This window comes from Penicillium digitatum, chromosome 5 (genome assembly GCF_016767815.1).
Source record: "Penicillium digitatum chromosome 5, complete sequence".
NCBI lineage: Eukaryota > Fungi > Ascomycota > Eurotiomycetes > Eurotiales > Aspergillaceae > Penicillium > Penicillium digitatum.
The window spans coordinates 1,076,994-1,097,218 of NC_089388.1; the positions used below are offsets into that span (position 1 = coordinate 1,076,994).

General features: G+C 51.1%; 1 protein-coding gene across 1 annotated transcript; it reads right to left on the bottom strand.

Moving 5' to 3' along the window:
- Positions 1-188: 188 nt before the first annotated feature.
- Positions 189-18,741, bottom strand: Pdw03_1599 (Nonribosomal peptide synthase Pes1; the record flags this gene model as incomplete). Its single annotated transcript, XM_014683135.1, has 8 exons — positions 189-2,870; positions 2,924-4,539; positions 4,589-5,249; positions 5,301-5,680; positions 5,732-17,336; positions 17,402-17,704; positions 17,766-18,182; positions 18,253-18,741. 8 exons carry the CDS (start codon positions 18,739-18,741, stop codon positions 189-191), a joined length of 18,153 nt encoding a protein of 6,050 aa, XP_014538621.1.
- Positions 18,742-20,225: the final 1,484 nt, after the last annotated feature.

The following is a 20,225-nucleotide window of genomic DNA, read 5'->3' on the forward strand; positions in this document are numbered from 1 at the left end:
TCCAGAAATCAAAAGACCAAAACCACAAAATCCAATGAAGACATTCAGAATACAAAACGTGCAACATGAAAATAGAGATGTAGGAAATGAGCATGCAAACAGACGTTTCTGGGTATTTTCTGGGGGGGGGTTGCAACTTGAGATCCACAACTTGTTTTGCTATTTTGTTTTTCTTCGCGGAGACGTTATCAAGCACGAGCAGTGATTGTGTTTCGTCCAGTCAGCTTTCGTGCTATGGTCATGGCCTTCGACCATGTCTTCTTCTTTTCGATGCGAGCGACAGGATCAGGCGATGCAGCACCAGTAGCAAGAGACTCGTTTGGAATTTCATCTTGGTGCTTGGCGTTGTGCAAAGCCAGCACGGCCATTTGGCCCAGGAAAGAGGGATGTTCGATTAGATCCTCGAGACGGACCTTGAGACCCTCTTGCTCAAGAAGCCAGGTAAGCTGGGCCAGATGGAAGACGTCACCGCCGAGGTCAAAGAATGATGAGTCCAACTGGAAGTTGGGTTGGGTGGCTGGCTTTTCATCAGTGTCTGGGTCAACGGAAGCTATGGCAGTGCGGCTTGGTAGGACTCGGTGCCACGAATGAGACAGAATGTCCGAGTGTACAAGCAGCTCTGCAATTGAGCGCGACTTGAGGTGTGCGCTGAGGAAGTGTTCGTCTGATGGTCGAGACAGGTCGTCGATTGTCTGTAAAGGTAGAGAGCGTAGCATGCTAGCGGAGGGTAGCGAGGCGGTTGGATTGGCAACGAGCGATTGGGCAATCTCACAGGCCATGTCGAGCACCTTAGATGCAAAGAATGGCATCACAGGTCCTTTTTCGGAGTACCCGAGGGTGACATCGAGGCCACGTTCACCAGAGGGGCGCGACACCATGGTGAGATCGGCGAGGTTGTCATTGACACCGACACCACCCATGCGATACTTGTTGTTGTCGAGCTCCATGGTTCCCTCGTAGTCGACATTCTGGTGGAAGACGGAGGTGGTAAAGTAGGTCCAGTCGGGCCAATCGGTACATTGCTTGATGATCTCGCGGAAGCCGAGAGATTCGAAAGGCATGTTGGAGACCTGCTGGTCTTGGAGGTAGCGGAAGAGATCGACACCGGTCCATTTCTCGTCGAGCTTGACACGCACGGGGATGACATTAACGCAAGGCCCAACGGTGCTCTCAATACCGGGCACTGTGGCGTTGCGACCGCTGATGGTCAGACCAAAGACAACATCGGATTGGGCGGACAGCTTGGCAAGGGCCAAGGCCCAAGCAGCCTGCATGACAGTTGCGATAGTCACATTTCCGAGGGCAGTGGGTGAGATCTCAATCTTTCTGTGAATCTCGGTGAATGCTCCGACATTCTGGAACATGCTGGTACCCTTTCTGCGGACGACTTGGGTCATTTGAGAACCTTTGAGAAGATCGGTCCAGTGGCGGTAATGGTCTGGGGTGATTGTTCCCGGCAACTGTCGCAGGTAGCCAGCGAATGGAGTAGCCGGTGGCAACGGAGTGCCTTCATATCCGTGCTTAATGGCTGACATGATCTTGGGCAAACAAACTCCATCGTACTGAGTGTGAGAAAGGCGAATCAAGATGCGGTGTTGGTCACTGCCTTTCTTCTTGACAACATAGAACTGCACGTACTGCTCGCCTTCTCGAGATCCGTATTCACGATCTCTCTGCTGAAGGGTCATGGTGAATTCATCAAGGGCACGGTCGGTCTCATAAACAAATATGCTGGGGCGAATCTTACGCAGCACGACCTGGAAGAACTGGTCATGGAAGCATACAAAGACTGTGCGCAGAATATCAAAAGCAGCCACAACCTTCAAGCAACTCTCGCGAAGGCGTCTGAGGTCCAGGGAACCATTGCCCTCAAGATAAAAGTAATTAAGCATCCATCGGGACTTGAAGAGGGTTGCCGTCAGAGACATCGCCTGGAAGTCAGTGACAGGGAGAACATCGGCAATGCCACCCTTGAAGACACCAATCTTGGGACAGATGCCGCTCTGGACCGCAGCATCGTCGACACACGATGGCCTGAGATACTCAAGGCTCTCAGTTGAGGGGCTGGGACCCAGTTCAGTAGGCGTGATATTGAGCAAGTCACTATCAACCTCCTTGTGGGCGCCAGACTTGAGATCAACATTCAAAATTTGCTGGGTGACATTCGCAGCTCGCACTGTTGTCAGCATATCCTCGAAGACAGGATTGTTGAAGACATCTGCAACAGTAAGGACCAAGCCCTCTTCGCGAGCGGCACTGACCATTTTCATGGCGGTGATGCTGTCACCGCCCAACTTGAAGAAGCTTTCCTGATGCCTCACCACGTTGGGTGAAAGACCAAGGGCTGTGCTCCAAAGATTCCACAATTTCCTTTCCATATCGGCCGACATCCCATCCTCACTAGAACAGGAAGTTGCCGAACAAACACCCGAATCATCTGCTTCCTGCACACCTAACTGGTACGGCGAGTCGGGTACGGTGTCAGTGTGACCGCCATAGCTTGACAACCCTTCCGTACTAATGGGAGGCACGGTCAGTTTTCCTTCTCTCAACATCTGACCAATGATCTCATGAACACGATCATCAATTATCTTCTGAATAGCACAACTGTCAATCGCATCTCCGGTCGACTTTGCCTTGTCAGCCAGCGTGGTTTGGGAGCGATCCCAATCCAATAACTCGGGCTCAGCCGCTGCAGAGAACGTAGACTGCGACAAAGTCGCAGCCGGGGATTCAATGAATCCAGAGAAAACTTTGGCGATAGTTTCAGCAAGGGATTGAGCCTGTTCGTCAGACACAACATCGTTCCAGTATCTCAAAAGAATCCCCTCCTGGCCTCGGGCAATCTCAACATTCACAGTAACCGCATACTGGATTCAGTTAGTGGTAGTTAAAATAACTCAATGCAAGGATCGGCAATTACCTCGCTAGGATCATGTGCGTGCTGAAGATCGAAAGACAACCCCTTTTCCTTAGCACCACCTGCAACAGAGTGGTTTTGAATTGACAATGTAGTATTAAAGAGGGACTGTCCCTGCCAACCAAGCTCATGCTGAATGCTTGCCAGAGAGCAGCTTTGGTGCGGAATACATCGAATGTAATCATCTTGAACATTCTTAGACACATCAGTTAGGGTCTGCTGGTCAGAGAACTGGACTCGACAGCAAAGCATATTAATAAAGATTCCGACCATGTCTTGAATGCCATTGACAGGGGCATCGCGACCGGCAGAAAGATACCCAAAACAAACGTCATCGGAGCCAGTGAACTGTCGCAGGACGATGGCCCAGGCGGATAGGGTCAAGTTGGCGAGAGTCACAGAGCTGCACTCGCAGAACTTGAGTAGCTCGGGGAATCGTTGGAAGTTCATCATGACACCCTTTAGTTCTCTCTTAGCTTCGAAAACAGCCGATTGAGCGAGGTGACATGGGTGAACTCCATCGAGGTATCGCTTCCAGTGAATAAGAGCATCACTCTGACTCTGAGTTCTGATGAACTTGATGTAGTCGCTGAAGAGAGGGCCTGAACCCTCGGAAATCTTTCTCTCGTACGCGAGAGTGAGATCACGAAGGATTACATCCACTGAGCCACCATCAATGATGGCATGGTTGATCTCAAGCTTGAGAACCACACGTCCGGTATTTGTTTTGCAGACAGTAAGTTGGTGGGAAAGTTTTGATTGGCGCATCGCGTTTCTGTCACGAAGAGAGATGGCAGCAAGCTTTTCTTCAACCTGTGCATTTTCGCATTCCACGCGGAGAATATTATCAGAAATTTTGTTCAGTACTAGTTGATCGAAGGATCCACCAGTGTAATTACTGTCAACGAAGATGGTTCTTAGTACTGGGTGACGGTCAACAAGGACTTGCCAGGCGCGAGCAACTCCTTCGGCATCGACCTTTCCAGATTTTGTATCCTTGATTTCAAACACGGTGTGAAACATGTAGGCATTAGGATCGCGGAGCTGGCTGAGCAGGAGGCCCTCCTGCATGGGAGAACAGGGATAGATGTCCTCGACATCATCCTTGTTCCGAATGCCAGCCTTGCGGAAGGTGCTGGCTGTGAGCATCTGGAGACCGTGGTAGTTGATAGGAAGGAGGGGGTAATCGCTGAGAGTGGGCTCGGGAGTAGCAGTTTTCAGTGTGAGGAGATCCTTTTCGAGGGTCTGCTTACACTGGGCAATCCAGCGGCGAATTGAGCCCCCGTGCTGCATTTGGCTGTTGTAAGTGAAAGCAACGTTGAGACGGTCTTTGATGACAATTGCAGATACTTCGAAGAGAGCGAACCGAGCAGTCTTGGGGCCCATATCACCTGCGACAGCAAAGTCAGAGCTATCAAAGACGCTACCGTGGTGATGGAACAATGAGTCGTCCCGCTCAAGTTGCTGCATTTTACCCAGGTAGTTGAACAGGATTTCCAACGGGACAGGGAAATCTGCAGCCTGGTCATGAAGCAGGCTTTTTGCGAAGTAAGGACGTCCATTGTCTGCGGTCTTGCGTCTGATATCCTTGACACGCTTAATAATTTCGTTGAGGGCACCTTTTCTTGTCAGCATTCGTATCGGCGGGATGAGTCAAGGCGAACTTACGAGCTTCCGAGTCCACTAATAAAGGCGCCATTGTGGTAAACCAGCCAACTGTTCTAGAAAGATCAATTTCGGCCTCCCAAGGTTCTCTACCATGTCCTTCGTTATAAATAGTCGGCACCTTGCGATCAGTGAAGGTGCGACCGAAGGAATGAATAATAGCAGACAGCAAGATGTCAACAGTATCAGTTCGGAAGACATTGTGGCAGCCATCCAGGATAAATTGAGTGGTATCTTCGCTCAACGAGAAGGATTCCATCTTGATGTCACCGTAAACATTTAGAGACTCTTGCATGCCCCAGTAAAGCAAGTTCGGCTTCTCGATGGTGAAAGGCAGGGAGATAGTCGAATCGTGCGTCTTGGCTCGCTCAGTTTGCATGGCACACCAGCTTTGGAAGGATAATGGCTTTTCGAGTGAAAGAGATCCAGAGACAACGAGCTCTTCAAGGTCCTGGAGCACAATGCGCCAGGATACCATGTCGATGCAAAGATGGTGAGCGACAAGGAATAGGACCTGACCACCGGTGCGAAGGTTAAAGAGGTCGGCTGCTAGGATAGGTCCATTGAGAGGATCCAGACATGTCTGACTGTCAGCGATCTTCGGAACCATAGCCCGGTTATCGCCCACGGAGTGAACGCGGAATCGGAAAGATTCATCGACCTCCTGCATCATAAAGTTAGACAATATTAGATAACTCCTTTGCAGTGAGCTTACCGCTGCAGTTTTCTGTTGCCAGGTGCCATCACTAGATTTGCTGAAGCGTGCGCGGAACATGGCATGCTGGCTGACAACAGCCTTGAGAGCGCGTTTTAGTACCTCGCCCTCACAACGGCGAACGATGCGAACAGTAATGCTCTGGTTGAAACGCGCGGTGCCCTTGAAAGAGTCGGAGCTCTGGAAGTAGAGAAGCTGGACAGGCGAAAGCGTAAAGCCTTCGCCGGACTTCTCTTCGCGCCGAGCAACAGGCACCTTGGAACTAACGGTTTGAGCAAGTTCCTTCACCGATCTGCTCTGCAAAATGTCGTGTAGTGTCAGAACAAGTCCTTGCTTGCGAGCGCGAGAAATGACAGCCATTCCAGTAATACTGTCCCCGCCTGCGAGAACGGGTTAGCATGTTCACCATTTCGAGAAGATTGAATACTCACCCAAGCTGACAAAAGAGCGGTCGACATTGACTTTCTGAAGGGAGATATTCAACACCTGTGCAAAGATGTCGCGGACAGTATCGAGCGATCCGTTCTTCTCCTGCTTTTCTTGTCGCTTCTCTTGGGTCTTGCCACGCTTGATACGATCGTAATCAGCCATGATACGGTCATAAGACACATCATCAATATCCTCAACCCAAGCGGTGATCTTCTTGCGGTCGAGCTTTCCAGAAACGAGCATAGGAAGCTTCTTGATGAGAGCCCAAGTCTGCGGGACCATGTAAATGGGCAGCTGGTTCTCAAGGTTCGTCTGGACCTCGACTAGCTCGTTGTAAGCATGACGCTCAAGCTCATCCTCATCAACAAGCTCGCAGGGCTTATCGGAAATCAACTTTGTATCGGCTGCGACACTATTCAAAGACAGAACTGTAACCAGCCGCTGCTTAAGCGGGCCATTCTTTGGGAGAACAACGACAGCGTGGCGAGTTAGGGCATCCTCAGAAAGGCGATGCTCGATCTCACCAAGCTCCATACGCTGACCATGCAGCTTGACTTGGTGATCCTTCCGGCTGATGTACTGCACAGAGCCATCAGGGTTGTAGTAGCAGAGATCACCAGTCTTGTAGATTCGGCGAGGACCTAAGACCGTGGGCGCGAAGTCCTTAATCCAGGCAGGGTCTGTGGTGAATGCTTCTGCATTCTTCTCGGGGTTTTTGAGGTACTCCCTGGCCAAGGGAGCGCCTTCGAGTGCAAGTTCACCGACTGCACCCAGGGGAGTCAGCCGATCGTGGTTGTCTGGGTCAACAATCCAGGTGAGAGTGCTGGGAATACCATAACCGATACGCCCGGGATCACGATTCGTGGCGACTGCATTATCGACCACAGCGAAGACACAGGTCTCGGTGGGTCCGTATCCGTTCATGAGGTGAACTGAGTTGGCCCACTTCGTGATGACCTCATTTGACATCTTCTCGCCACCGCAAACAAGGTGCTTCAGGGAAGGCACCGAAGATGGCTCGATGATGCTTGCAATCGAGGGGGTGAGGAAAGTCCAAGTGACATTTAGGCGCCGGATTGCACCGGCAACGTCGTTGAGACGATCATCCTCGCTAGGCACGCAGATAGTACCTCCGAGCATTAGAATTGCAATAGTCTCCATGACAGCAGCGTCGAAAGTCAAGGAGGCAAATTGGAATACTCTCGAAGTCTCATCCATGCGAACCCACGGCGCGAATGCCATGATGCTGCTGACGACGTTACGGTGTTCGACAATGATTCCCTTGGCTCGACCGGTGCTACCAGAGGTAAATAGAGCATAGGCCATGTTGGAGGGTTTGATTTGAGTCTGGCGACGGGCAGATGACTTAAGGGCGCCATATGCTTTGATAGTCTCCTTGCTGATGGGGACAACCGTCTTCACAACTCGGCTGTAACGGTTTGCATAGTTTGGGGTGCACAGTATCATGGTGGCACCGACATCGGCAAGAATTTCCTCGTGTCGCGAGGTAGGGTGAGAGGGGTCCAAAGGCACGTACCCACCACCAGCGATGAGAACACTTATGAGGGTGACCATTGCCCAAGCTGACTTGTCCAAACATACTGGAACAAATACCTCTGGGCCAACTCCACGAGAGACAAGGTAGTTGGCGAAGCCAGATGCAAGGTCCCAAAATTCTTTAAAGGTGAGATCACCATCCCAGGCACAGACAGCCTGGGCGTTTGGAGTCTCGTCACACTTCTCACGAATAATATCATGAACAGTCCGTTCCACGGTGAGCGGTGTACGTTGGTTCCATGTTCCAATTTCAGCCTTGTCTTCGGGACTGATGACTTCCAAGTCTCCGAGCTTGCTCATGCTGTTCTTGGGCATGGCGATCAATTGTTGCAGAACATGAGCAAACTGTGCAGTGATGCGCTTAGTCTGCCATCCGTTTATGACAAGCTCATCATGGTGGACAGTGAAGGAAATGTTAGTCTTAGTAACACCGCATTCCACAACAAGGGGGTGAGTGAAGAAGTCTTCGCTCGTTTCACGTTTCTCGTCGATCCAGATCTTGTTGTCAAGCTCACCATCACCAGGCTGAATTACAAGCAGGTTCTTGAAATCGCAGCCTGTGGCGGTATTCTTGTTCAGCTGCCGGATACGTTGAAGACCAGAATGCAAGTGGGGGATCATCTCGGTAGTAGACTGGTGGATCTTCTGCAGGTACTCCATAGTTGACATGGCATTATCAACTTGGACACGGGTGGGGACTGTGGTTAAAACTGGACCAGCAATATCTGCAACACCGGGAAGGTCAATGTTTCTGCCCGACAACGTTTCGCCGAAGCAGACATCACCAGACGCAGTGTGGGTCGCAATAACGATTGCCCACGCAGCGCGCATGAGGACAGGTATCGTAAAGTCGACGCTGTCACGACTTCGGAAAACCCTCATGCTGTGATGCTGCGTGTTGCCAGCACGCATGGCATCAGGTACCGCATTCTTGTTAAGAGGGAAAGCAGTGCTCGACAGGTCGGTTAGATAAGACTTCCAGAAAGAATCAGACTCCTCCATATTCTTCTTCGCCAAGTAGTTGATGAACAAACTGTAAGGCATGCAAGCACGCTTGGTCTGCGAAGCAAAGTAGTTCTCTTCGACCTTGCGGAAAACCAAAGGAATGCTCCAGCCGTCATAAAGGGCGTGATGAACGGACCACACAAAGTAGCTATCAGAGGAGTCAGGGGGCTGCACCATGGCATAACCAGTTAAAGGCGCTCCATTTTGCTTCGGCAGATGAAGGATGTCGTTGGGCAGAGCGTCGAACGACTCAGCTTCGACCCAGGAGATAGGACCATTCTTCAAGATAACTTGCGCAAAGTTCATAGCTTCCGTGTGGACAATACGAGTGCGGAGAATTTCCAGGTCTGCCACGGTTTGTTGCCAGGCCTGCTTAAATCTACCAATATCAATGCCAGGAGCAAGGCGGAACGTGGGTTGAGCAACATAAGCACCGTGATGCTTGATAGAGAGCGTCAGAAGACCCTCCTGAACAGCGCTGCATGGATAGATGTCACTGATAAGGTCCTTGGAAACTTCGCAGTTATCGGTTATTTCATCAATCAAGTCTTCGAGGTTGACTCCAGAGGGCAACAGGGAGAACGCTAAGGTGGTTTCTTTCTTGAGTTCGATAGCTTCAGACACGACACAGCTCTTGGCCATGTCAATCAAGATTGGCGAGTTGAAGATGCTTGAGACGGTGAGTGCAATGCCTTCTGCTTGGGCAGCGCCGACAAGGTTCATCGCGGACAAGGAATCACCACCCAGACCGAAGAAGCTGTCATCGGTGGTCACGGAGCCAACTTCGAGCTCGAGGGTCTTTTCTACAAGAGCCACAAGCTTGGTCTCTAAAGCGGTAGCTGAGGAGACATTTCTTTTGTCGGAGATGTTGAAGGTAATGTAAGACTTAAGGGTATCTTTGGACAAGGTTTGGACCATGGCCCGCAGTCTTCGGCGGTCAATTTTCCCCGAGGAAGTGAAGGGCAAGTTGCGGATAGGGAAGAAGAGTCGGGGCATCATGCTCTGCGGCAGAAGGTCGGGCAGACATCCCTTCAACTTCTGAATGGCATCCATATTCGACACAGAGATGGGCAGTAGGAGGGGATCGGCTCCAGGGATAGTGGGGGCGAATTGATCACTACTGCCCCCGTTGGAATCTGGGTCATGGATGGTGAAGAATGCGGCAAGGCCCTTGGCGATGGTCCGTTCCTCGGGAACAACGACATCGACAGCGACCTGAGAGTCCTCAGGTAGGCAGCTTAGACATTGTTGTTCGATCTCCTCGAGTTCAATGCGCTGGCCATTGAATTTGATCTGAGTGTCTTTCCGAGAGATGAAGGCCAGACTGCCGTCGTTGCTGTAGCGAACGAGATCACCAGTGCGGTACAAGCGGTCGTTGCGCTTGAACACGCCCTGCAAGCCAGGGTGACGGTTCCAAGCAGGTTTCTCGAAGAAAGCTGCCTTGGTCTTTTCCTCGTTCCCAAGGTATCCTCGAGCAATATTGCTTCCTTCGAGAATCAATTCACCGACAGCGCCAACGGGAAGCAAGCGGTCGTAGTTGTTGGGATCGACGATCCAGACTCTGCAATTTGGAGAAGTTCCGATGGATGTGGGATCATTGTTGATGCGGTTGCCATCCCGATCAACCTTGACACCGACTGTGGCAACAACAGTGGCCTCGGAGGGTCCATAGGCGTTGATGACACACCGGTCTGCCCAGCGGTCGATGTGGTTGGCGGGCATCTTCTCGCCTCCCGTGATTATAACCTTGAGGCTAGGAACGTTTTTTGGCTCAAGGGTATTGACGATGGCAGGAGGTGCCGAAATGGAGGTCGCTTCCATACGGCGAATAGCACCACCCAGGTTGTTCATACGTTCCTCTTCGCTGGGGATACAGATACAACCACCAGTAATAAGAATCATCAAAATCTCCATTACACTGACGTCGAAAGTGTAGTTAGAGAACTGCAAAGCACGGGTAGTGGAGTTCAGGTGGAGGGCATCGATCAAAGCGATCGCTGTGGTGACAAGGCCAGTATGCTCGACAACAGTTGCCTTCGGCTTTCCAGTAGTACCAGATGTAAAAATAGCGTATGCAGCATTTTCCGGCGTAGGGCGAACTCCAGGCAAAGCCAGGGGCGAGTCAGAAAGTTGGGAGATTGAGATTTGGCAGACAGCAAACGATTTTGCGCAGAGCGTCGAGATTTTTGCGTGGATTGAAGATGAGCACAAGACAAGATTGGTGTCAATTTCATCAATGAGCATCTTCAGTCGCGAATCAGGATGGGATGGGTCAATCGAGACGAAAGCTCCACCCGCCTTGAGAACAGCCAGTTGGGCAACAACAGCCCAAGCTGACTTTTCGAAGCACAGCACGACGAATGCTTCAGGCTTGATTCCAAGATAGGAGAGATGGCGGGCCAAGCGACTGGAGACAATCTCAAGCTGTCCGTAAGTGAAATTCTTGTCCCAAGAGCAGATGGCTTCTGCACGAGGGTGAAGAAGCGCCTGCTGCTGAATGAGCTCGTCGGCGCACTTTTCCAATCTAGGAGGTGATGCGGCATTCCAGTCGCAGATTTGACGAGCTGAGCGCTCGGTGAATACATTGATATCTCCGATCGTACGGTCATTGAGGTTGTGAGCGATCAGATCGTCCAAAACTTGGTCGAACATGTCCATGACATGATTGACCAGGAAGGAGGAAAGAGTTTCTGAGGAGTAGTTGAAGTGAATCTGTGCGTGTGAATGAGAGACTTCGGCTTCAACCAAGATCTTATAAGAACTAGAGCTGGATGGTTCGCGGTTAATTCCTTTTGAGGGATTGGAAGCCGTGCGATAAATCATGGAGGTGTTGAAGAGTGCTGTATTATCGAGCCCAAGCTGGTCTTTTACGGCGTCCAATGCAGCGATATTCAATGCAATTTTCTCGGAGTCTTTCTTTGCGTTCTCAAGAGTGTCTTGCACCTTCCGGTCGTTCTGCACAAGGAAGCGGCAGGTGGCAACGCCTTCGGCCTCCACTTTCGTCTCTGAGGGTGAGGTGGAATACCCAAAGCACACATCGTCAGAGCCAACGTACCACCGGAGCACGAGGGCCCAGGCAAACTGGAAGAGAATTTCTGCAGGGAGACCAGATAATCTGCTGAAAGCGTGGATGCTGGCTGTCTGCTTATTGAGAGTGCGGGTAGATCGGCAATTGTCGCTTGCCTCGTGGGAAAGCGCCGGGAAGACACAGGGCTCAACATCAGCGAGGTACTCCTTCCAGAAAGCAACGTTGGCCTCAGAGAGACTTGCATGACGTGAAAGATGTTTACCAGTCTTGGTTCCGTTCCAGCGTTTGATTTCAAAGGCTTCGAGTGCACTACTCGAAAGCGCTCGTGTTTCGGTTCTGAGGGCCTGGCGGTTTAGCTTTCCAGAGAAGGTCAAAGGGAGGGAGGAAACGGGGATGTAGAAACTTGGGACCTTGCTACCAGGAAGACTGGTGCTCAGATTGATGTGCAGGCTAGAGATAGTGTCTGTCAGTTGAGGTGTCGTGGACTGGAGGACACAATCTCCGAAAGTCACCGGGCTGGTGTTCGACGAAACCACGAAGGCAACAAGAGCTTCTATGTTCACATTTTCGCGTTGCAGCTGGACACTCTCCACAACGCACTTCTTCTTGTGGTCCAGGAAGGAGTCAATGCGCGCCTGGGTCTGAGTAAGATTGCTAGCTAAGGCACATGCATGCCTATCGTTCTTTCGACCGACGAAAACTAGAGAGCCGTTGGATTTGTACCTCACAAGATCTCCGGTCTTGAACATGCGGTGCTTGGCACCTTCTCGTTGGACAGAAAGCCAGGAAGGGTTGTTAATAAAGGCATCGCTCTCTCCGGACTGGTTGTCGAGATAGCCCCGGGCAAGAACAGGCCCCTCGAGCACTAATTCTCCGACGCTGCCGATCGGGACAAGGCGATTGTGGTTGGAAGGGTCCACAACCCATGAGACGCAAGACGTGCTCTTTCCAATAAGGGCAGCCTCGTTTTCATCCTGAGAACAAAACACAAGGAAGGAGGCAGCCGAGCTCTCACTTGTTCCATACAAAACCTGCAATTGGAGATCGTCGGTCTGCCAGTGGTCGAGAACATTCTGAGAAACTACTTCACCACCCAGGGCAATTGACCTCAATCCCGGAACATCTTTGGGGAAGAAGTAGCTAGCGGCTGTTGGGGTGATGCTGGCAACATTGACGTGGAATGCATTCATAGAGGCTGCTAAGCTGATGGGGTCAATATCAGCAGGAACGCAAATACAACCGCCCCACATGAAAGTGGCGAATAGCTCGACGACATATGCATCGGATGTGTGCGGCGCGAACTGCAGAGTCCTGGAGACATCAGCGATTGCCATGGTGGTAGCAAATGCCTCAGCGCGCGTCATGACAGTTGAATGGTCGAGGACGACACTCTTCGCGGCGCCAGAGGTGCCAGCAGTCATAGCGACATAGGCGATGTCGGATGGTTGGGCCACGGGGTTGAGGATTTCGTCGCCGAGGTACTCGAGAAGAGACTCGCTTACGGGGATGACATATGGAACGGCATCCTCAAGAGCCCGAGCCTTCTCCGGGGAAGCCAGAGCGACTTGCACGGCGTTTTCCATGATCCACTTCTCAACAAGAGCCAGACTCTCCGGTGTGTCAACTGGAATACAAGCACCACCGGCTTTCATGACTGCCAATGTGGAGACAATGTTCCACACAGACTTCTCGAAACAAACGGGAATGATGGCGTTAGGGCCGACACCGAAGGTAACAAGATAGCTTGCCAAACGAGAAGAGAATTGATCTAACTTGGAGTAAGTCAAGTTCCCATCCCAGGCAGTGACAGCCAACGCATCAGGGCGCTTCTTAGCGATTTCTTGGACAACGTGATGTGCGCACTTCTCAAACGGCTTCGGGGTCTTGCAGTTCCACGCCATGATCTGGGCTCGGTTTTCTTCGCTCAGGTTGTCCAGCTGGCGAATTTCACCATCAATGTTCGACACCATATTCTCAAGACAACGAAGATAAGTATTGGCAACATTAGCAGCCTGTGAGTCAGATAGATTGGTAGTCCAGTAGTTAAGATCGATGCGAGCGTAAGTGTCCATGGCCTCGATGTTGATGAAAACCGGGAATTCAGCGGGATCGTGGATTGACCCAACCTCAACGCACTCTATGTCGCTGCTAGTAGCATCCTTAGAACTGGAAAGACGGCGGTAGGAGACACCAGAGTTGAACAAATTGGTGTCGGAGAGCTTCAAAGCATGCTGAATATCAATAAGTGAAGTGTGTCGGTAAGGAAGGCTCTCCAAGTAGTCATTCTGAACTTTATGTAAGACATCGCTGAGCTTCGCATCATCAGCCACCTTCATACGGCAGACCAGAAGGTTAATGACCGGTCCAATGACCCACTGTACGCCCTCAGCAGGCACATCACGCAGCGACGCCATGTAGCTGAAGGATACATCGTCACAACCACAGAAAGCGCGGAGAGTGAGGCCCCACGCGGCATTGAAGACATTTGCGAGAGTAATTCCACGCTTATCACAAACAGTTTGGAGCTCGTTGAGGGCACCGAAGTTCACTGGAATGGATCGAAGGACCTTGACCGTTTGGTGCCCGTCAGTGAGGGCGGGAAAGTGGCACGGCTTAGCCTGATTCAAGTACGAGCACCAGTACTTTATGCTGGCTTCTTTCGGCGTATCCTGCAGATACTCCATATAATCCTTGAACAGAGGCTTTTGTCTTTCCTCGAGTCTGCTAGCGTATGCGAGCTGCAAATCACGGAGTATGATTGAGATCGAGTTACCATCCATCGCAGCATGACTCATCTCAATGCGAGCAAAAAGTCTCCCAGTTGGTGTTTGGCAGATGGTGAATCGATGCGCCGGTGAAAAATCGCTGTAATTCTTGGGGTCTTCCATGTCAAATGTGGCGATCACATCGCTTTCCCCTGAAGAATGCAAGATGACAGGAGTAGCATCATAGCTCTTCAGCACGACCTGGCAGAATGGATGCCGAGGAGTGAGATTCTCTACGAAGATGGTTCGGAACATGGCGTGATGAGAAACGACCTGTTCCCATGCATTGACCAGGCGATCAAGGTTCGGCTTGCTAGATCCAGTAGCTTTAATCTCAAAGGTGTCGTGGACAGCATAATAGGAGCTATCACGCTTGCGACCAAGCAGTATCCCCTGCTGCATGCGAGAGCACGGATAAATATCCTCAACAATGTCGACTGACGCGATTCCTATAGCAGGCAACTTCTCATTGAGCAACTTGTCCAGGGTAGGGTAACTCAACGACAACAAGGGGAACGAGCTGAGAGTCAAACGCGGCGCGAGAGTAGGAAGCTGCTCGGCGAGAGTTACGAGCAGCTCTTGGCATCCGGAAACCCATTGATGAATACGGCTCTGATGCTGCATGAACTTGTTGAAGGAAAAGTTGAATCGAACCTTTCCAGCCACAACCATCGCGGAGATCTCGAACAGACCAAATCGGGGAGTATCAGTTCCAAAGTCAGCGGCACCGCCTCCTTGGCCTGCTTCTCCGGCCATCTGATCGACAAGCTGGAACAGACCATCCTGCCTCTGCAAATCTCGATGTTGACCGACGTAGTTGAATGACATCTCAAAGGGGTGAGGGTGCTGGGGCTCTTGGTGGTCCTGTCCTGGCAGAACGCGACTGGAAAAGTCTGCACGACCGTTGTCCGCGACCCGACGACGAAGATCCTTCACCTGCATGAGGGTATCGATTGGGTTGTCTGGTTTGTATGCGGAGACGAAAACTGGATGCAGAATCGTGAACCATCCGACGGTGTGCGAAATGTCAATGGACGAGTCCCATACTTCTCGTCCGTGGCCTTCATTGTAGATGGTAGGGAGAGAGCGATCGGGAAAGGCGTGGCCAAAGGAGTGGAGCATTGCTGCGAGAAAGAGGTCTATTGGCTCGGTAGCAAGAGCTTTGTGACATTCGAGGAGAATGGCATTGGTGTGAGCAGGATCGATCTCAAATGAGGCACAATCCACATTACCATATGTGGTTTGAGTATTCTGAAGGCCCCAGTAACTAAACTCGGCTGCAGGTAGAGTGTCGGTTGCAATTTTATGCTCAGCTCGGAGGGTGTTGCAGTGCTCATTCTGCAGGCGACACCAGGTCTGGAAAGGCAAGGAGCTATCACTGGCTTCTGTTTTCTGGGGATTCAAGATGATGTCTTCCAAATCTTCCAGAATAATTCTCCACGAGACAATATCGACAACCAAGTGGTGGGCTGTCATGGACAATACATTGGGCTGGCCTTTCACCAAGAGATAATCGACAGCAAGCAACGGCCCCGAGAAGCAGTTGATGGATGACTGGCTGTCGGCGACGTGAATCTTGACCTCTTCCATGCTGTCAAGTTTGTGCATCCTCCATCTGTAAGAACCTTTGATATCGCGGGTGATGTGTTGGCTCGACGCCGTGGCAAATCCTGTGTCTGTGAACCGTGCACGGAGCATGGAGTGCCGTGATACCAAAGTTTCGACAGCCTTACGCAGGGATCGTTCGTCGACAGGTTTGTTCAACCGAGTGAGAATTCCTTGGTTGAAGTGGCCTTGGCCCTCCTTCCGTACACCAAAGTGAAGGGTCTGGATAGGCGACAGCCTAAATGGTTCATCCACAGCTTCTTCGTAAGTCATCAGGTGATCGATTGTCTTTGCGCGAGTGGCAAGGTCGCGTATTGATTTGCTGCGAAGCAGCTCCTGCACAGATAGGGAGAACCCTCGTTTCTTGCAGAGACCGATGCATGTCATAGCGGCGATTGAATCACCGCCTAGGGCAAGGAAGCCTTCGTTCAAATCGAGCAGGTTCTGTGGAATGTTGAGGACACGGCTATATACAGCAGCTAGGGCTTCTTCTCTGTCGTTGGCAGGCTGCGAGGCCTCCGTGCCGACGACTCCAATAAAGGCATTGTTCTGAAGATCTGGGTCGTTCTCCATTCCCGCGACCCAAGTAGAAATGCCCTTGCGGTCTAACTTCCCTGATGGCAGAAGTGGCAAAGCTTCGACACACAACCAAACCGGAGGAACCATGTAAGTAGGTAGACGAGCGGACAGGCGCTCTCGGATTTTTGGGACAAGCCCGGCCTTTTTCGAGGCGGAGACGAGTCGCAGAGGCTCCAACTCTGAATCAGGCTGTTCCGCTAGCAAGCCAGTGGAAGAGATGACGGCTGCCAGGCGACCCTTGGAGAAACCAGCCTTGGGGAAAAGGACAGAGCAATGATTGACATTCAAATCTCTGCTGAGCTGATTCTCAATTTCACCGAGCTCAATTCGTTGTCCGTGAACCTTGACCTGCGTATCCTTGCGCCCGATGTAATTAAGGGCACCGGTGTCAGAGTTGTACCTTACAAGATCCCCTGTCTTGTAGAATCTACGGTTAGAGCCACTTTCAGCGTCAAACATGGTCCAAGCAGGGTCAAAAATGAACGATTCGTTTGTCTTCTGAGGATTGTTCACGTAACACCGGGCCAGGGGTGGGCCCTCCAAAAGTAGTTCTCCAGGACAGCCCACAGGAACTAGCTCATCGTGGTTATCAGGGTTCACAAGCCAAGACCTTACACCAATGGGCAGGCCGATATCTTTACAATCGGTGTCAGGTGTAACATTGGAATTCAGCACGGATGCCACACTAGCCTCGGTGGGTCCATAGCCATTGACCAATTTGATTTTAGACCAAGTAGCCAGCTGTGACTGCGACATTGCCTCTCCAGCCAGGACCAAACTCTCCAGTCCTGGCAAACTCTCGATTTCAATAAAGCCGATAAATGAGGGCGTGAAGCAGGCTTGACTGACTCGCATTTCGTTGATGGTGGTCACGATGTCATTGAGGCGAGCTTCTTCACTCGGAATGCACACACATGCACCATGTATGAGCGGCGTTAACGACTCGGCTAAACTGGCATCAAAGGTGTGGGCGGCGAACTGAAGACATCGTGACTCTCGATAAATGTGCAGACCAGGTCCATGCACCATGGCCCCGGACAGGAACGCGCGGTGCTCCAGCAGGGTTCCCTGCGAAACAAGAGTCAGCACTTCCTGCAACAAATTCTGTTTGAGGACAGTAATGAGAGACAAACCTTAGGTTCTCCTGTTGAGCCAGAGGTGAACAAAACATAAGCCGCATTTTGACTAGTGACACCAGATGCAAGAATGAGATTCTCTGCGGGGTCAGACAGAGGATCTAATTGATCAGCACAGACGGGTATGATGTTCTCTGCTATCGGGGCAAGTTTGTTGGAAAGATGCTGCGAGCACAACACAACCGGCGCCTGAACCGATTGGATGAGAGCTTGCAGTCGGGAAGTTGGGTGAGTCGGGTCTAATGGGACGAAGGCTCCGCCGGCTTTCATCACGCCAAGCATTGCGACAATGTTCCATTTCTAGGGAGTCAGAATACACACCTCCATTCTGCAATGTTATTTCATCAAAGATTCCACTCACTGATTTCTCGAAACACAAAGCCACGCGGACTTCCGGCCCTACTCCCAGCATGCGAAGATGGCATGCAAGCTTCGACGCTTGCCGGTCGAGCTCAGCGAACGTTAAACTTCCATCCCACGCACAGACAGCCTCACGATCAGGTCCGCTCAACATTTGATCGTGGATGGCTTCGTGGATGCAGCGATCGTAGAGCTGTGGAGACGTGGAGTTCCACTTGTGGATGCGTTGCCAATCGTTCTCTGAGAACAGATTAAGCTTGCTAATAGCGATGTTCTCAGCAGAAAGAATTTTGGTAAGCAACTGCTCAAAAATGGTGGCGACGCTCTTCATCTGTTCCCCAGACATGTCACCCTTGCGCCATTCAAGAAAAATACTGATGTCTCCACGCAGCACCTTGACATGTAGACGGACTTGACACTGCGCGTTGTTAGCCAAAGTGGTTCTGGATCGGAGCAAATCCAGTCGCAAAAGATGGCGGAGAACTAACCTCGTCTGGAAGAGTTGTTGCCAAGATGGGCTTTGAAGCAGAAGCAGGCTGGTCATATGTTCGCAGCATGAAGATGGTGTTGAAAGGATGATATGCCTCGGAAACGGCCTCCGAGCTTCCATTAACCTGTGGATTCGCACTGTTTGCGCGCACCTTTTCTACAACTTCTGTGAGAGAATCGTTGTCGTTTATCGAAATACGAATCGTCGAAATGTTGACACCGGTCGAACGATGTTCAGATGATTTCGGAGAGCGCGAGTCGCCCTGGAGATGTTGGTAACCGAAGCAAATATCCTCGGAGCGGATGTAGTAATGCAACAAGAGAGCCCAGGTAGCTCGCAAGATTGAGTCCAGGCGGTCTTCGTTCCATGCGGTTAATAACTGCGCATGTTGAGCAGCCGTGGGTCTTGTCTTCATGGAGACTGGGCATTTCGGCCCGTCAACAGTCGACGCGAACCGGGGAAGATAGCACTTGGTGGATTGAGGCATGACGTCTAATGGGTATTATCAAGCTGTCTTCTATGTCTTGTTTCGTGTTTTCCGGTCGGTGGAGTTGGTATGTATGGATCTAACGTATAGAGAATGAGCGACAGTATGAATTCGACAGTGGTGAAGGAGCGCCAGCGAACTTGGACAGTCTCGTCTCATTTTAAAGAACTGCGCACAAGTCTTTTTTTATGAAAAAAAAACGCATTATTTGCTTAACACATCGGAAATAGCTACATCCGGCCGAAGACTGCATGGGCCACACCCTACAAAATCCAGTAATAGATGCGATATTCCTTGCATGGGATGTAGATGAAAGGGAGAGGAAGAGAGACCATACGTGGGTCAGGTGTACTTGGCCCCCCTGTGGAACCAAGTCAGATCAGAGATTGTGCTTCTTTCTTTCTTTTTTTTTTCTGTTTTTTTTTTACTTCCGATGGAATTGCCATGTCGATTTCTGATTTTTCTATTTTAAACTACCAAGGTAGCCCCTGGAAAAGGCCTAGATTACTCTGACTAGTACCAAAAAGGCATCCATGCAGGGGAATTATGTCTACTCCGTCCTCCGTCTCTCTCTCTCTCTTTGTACTCAGAAGTACTCTTCCAAGCGAGATGCACTTGCCCCGATCAGAAAGACTCATGATCTGGAACGTGGGCATGGCGGTTCAGAGCAAGCCATCAGGGGCTTGAGCCGTTTTGCCTCGAATCAAATTCAGATCTGATGGCGTTATTTCCAATGGGATTCTTTTCCCACCTCGAGCTTACGAGGTTCCTCTGCTGACGTTGCTGACGTTGCTGACGTTGCTGGCCGTTTGTAGCCCGCTGAACGAGCTGGCGATCAATTAGATGTGCCCAGACGGGATACTATACCCTATTTCCCTCACTCCAAACTGCGAGCATAAGCTCTTATATCTCCGGTGCATTGGGGATCGCCACAGCCATAGCCTCGTGAGGCCGTTGTAGTTTGCAATGTACACCGACTGATGCACACATGGCACTAACCCCGGACTGCTTCCTCCACTCTCTCATCTACTGTGGAAGCTCTGCTGGTGGGTGCTCGTGGTAGGGAAATTCAAGAGTCGGGGTCTGCATCAGGAAGCTGTGGCGAGCTAGGACGGGTCGAACGAGCGCAGTCCAGGGACTTCCGCAGCGAAAGTGTACTTTGTATGGCGATCTCGCCCGGTGGTCGCTATGGGAAATGTGATTTGCCGGGATCTGACACAATCATGTCTTAGGTTTGAGGGGATAGGAGGTCATTCAGAAATCAAGAAGAAACTCAATCCCCCGAATGTGGGGGGCCAAACCCCGAGCTGAGGTTATCGCACCCTTCATACTTCGGATCTCCCGGTCGAGAAATCCGAATATACTCCGTACAAGGATCTGGACATGGCTAGCGTCAAAGATATATCCTCGGTTCCAAGTAGAATCCTACTAGATCTTGTACCTCAGGCAGGCTATTGGACATGAGAATCAAATTGGAGCTAGTT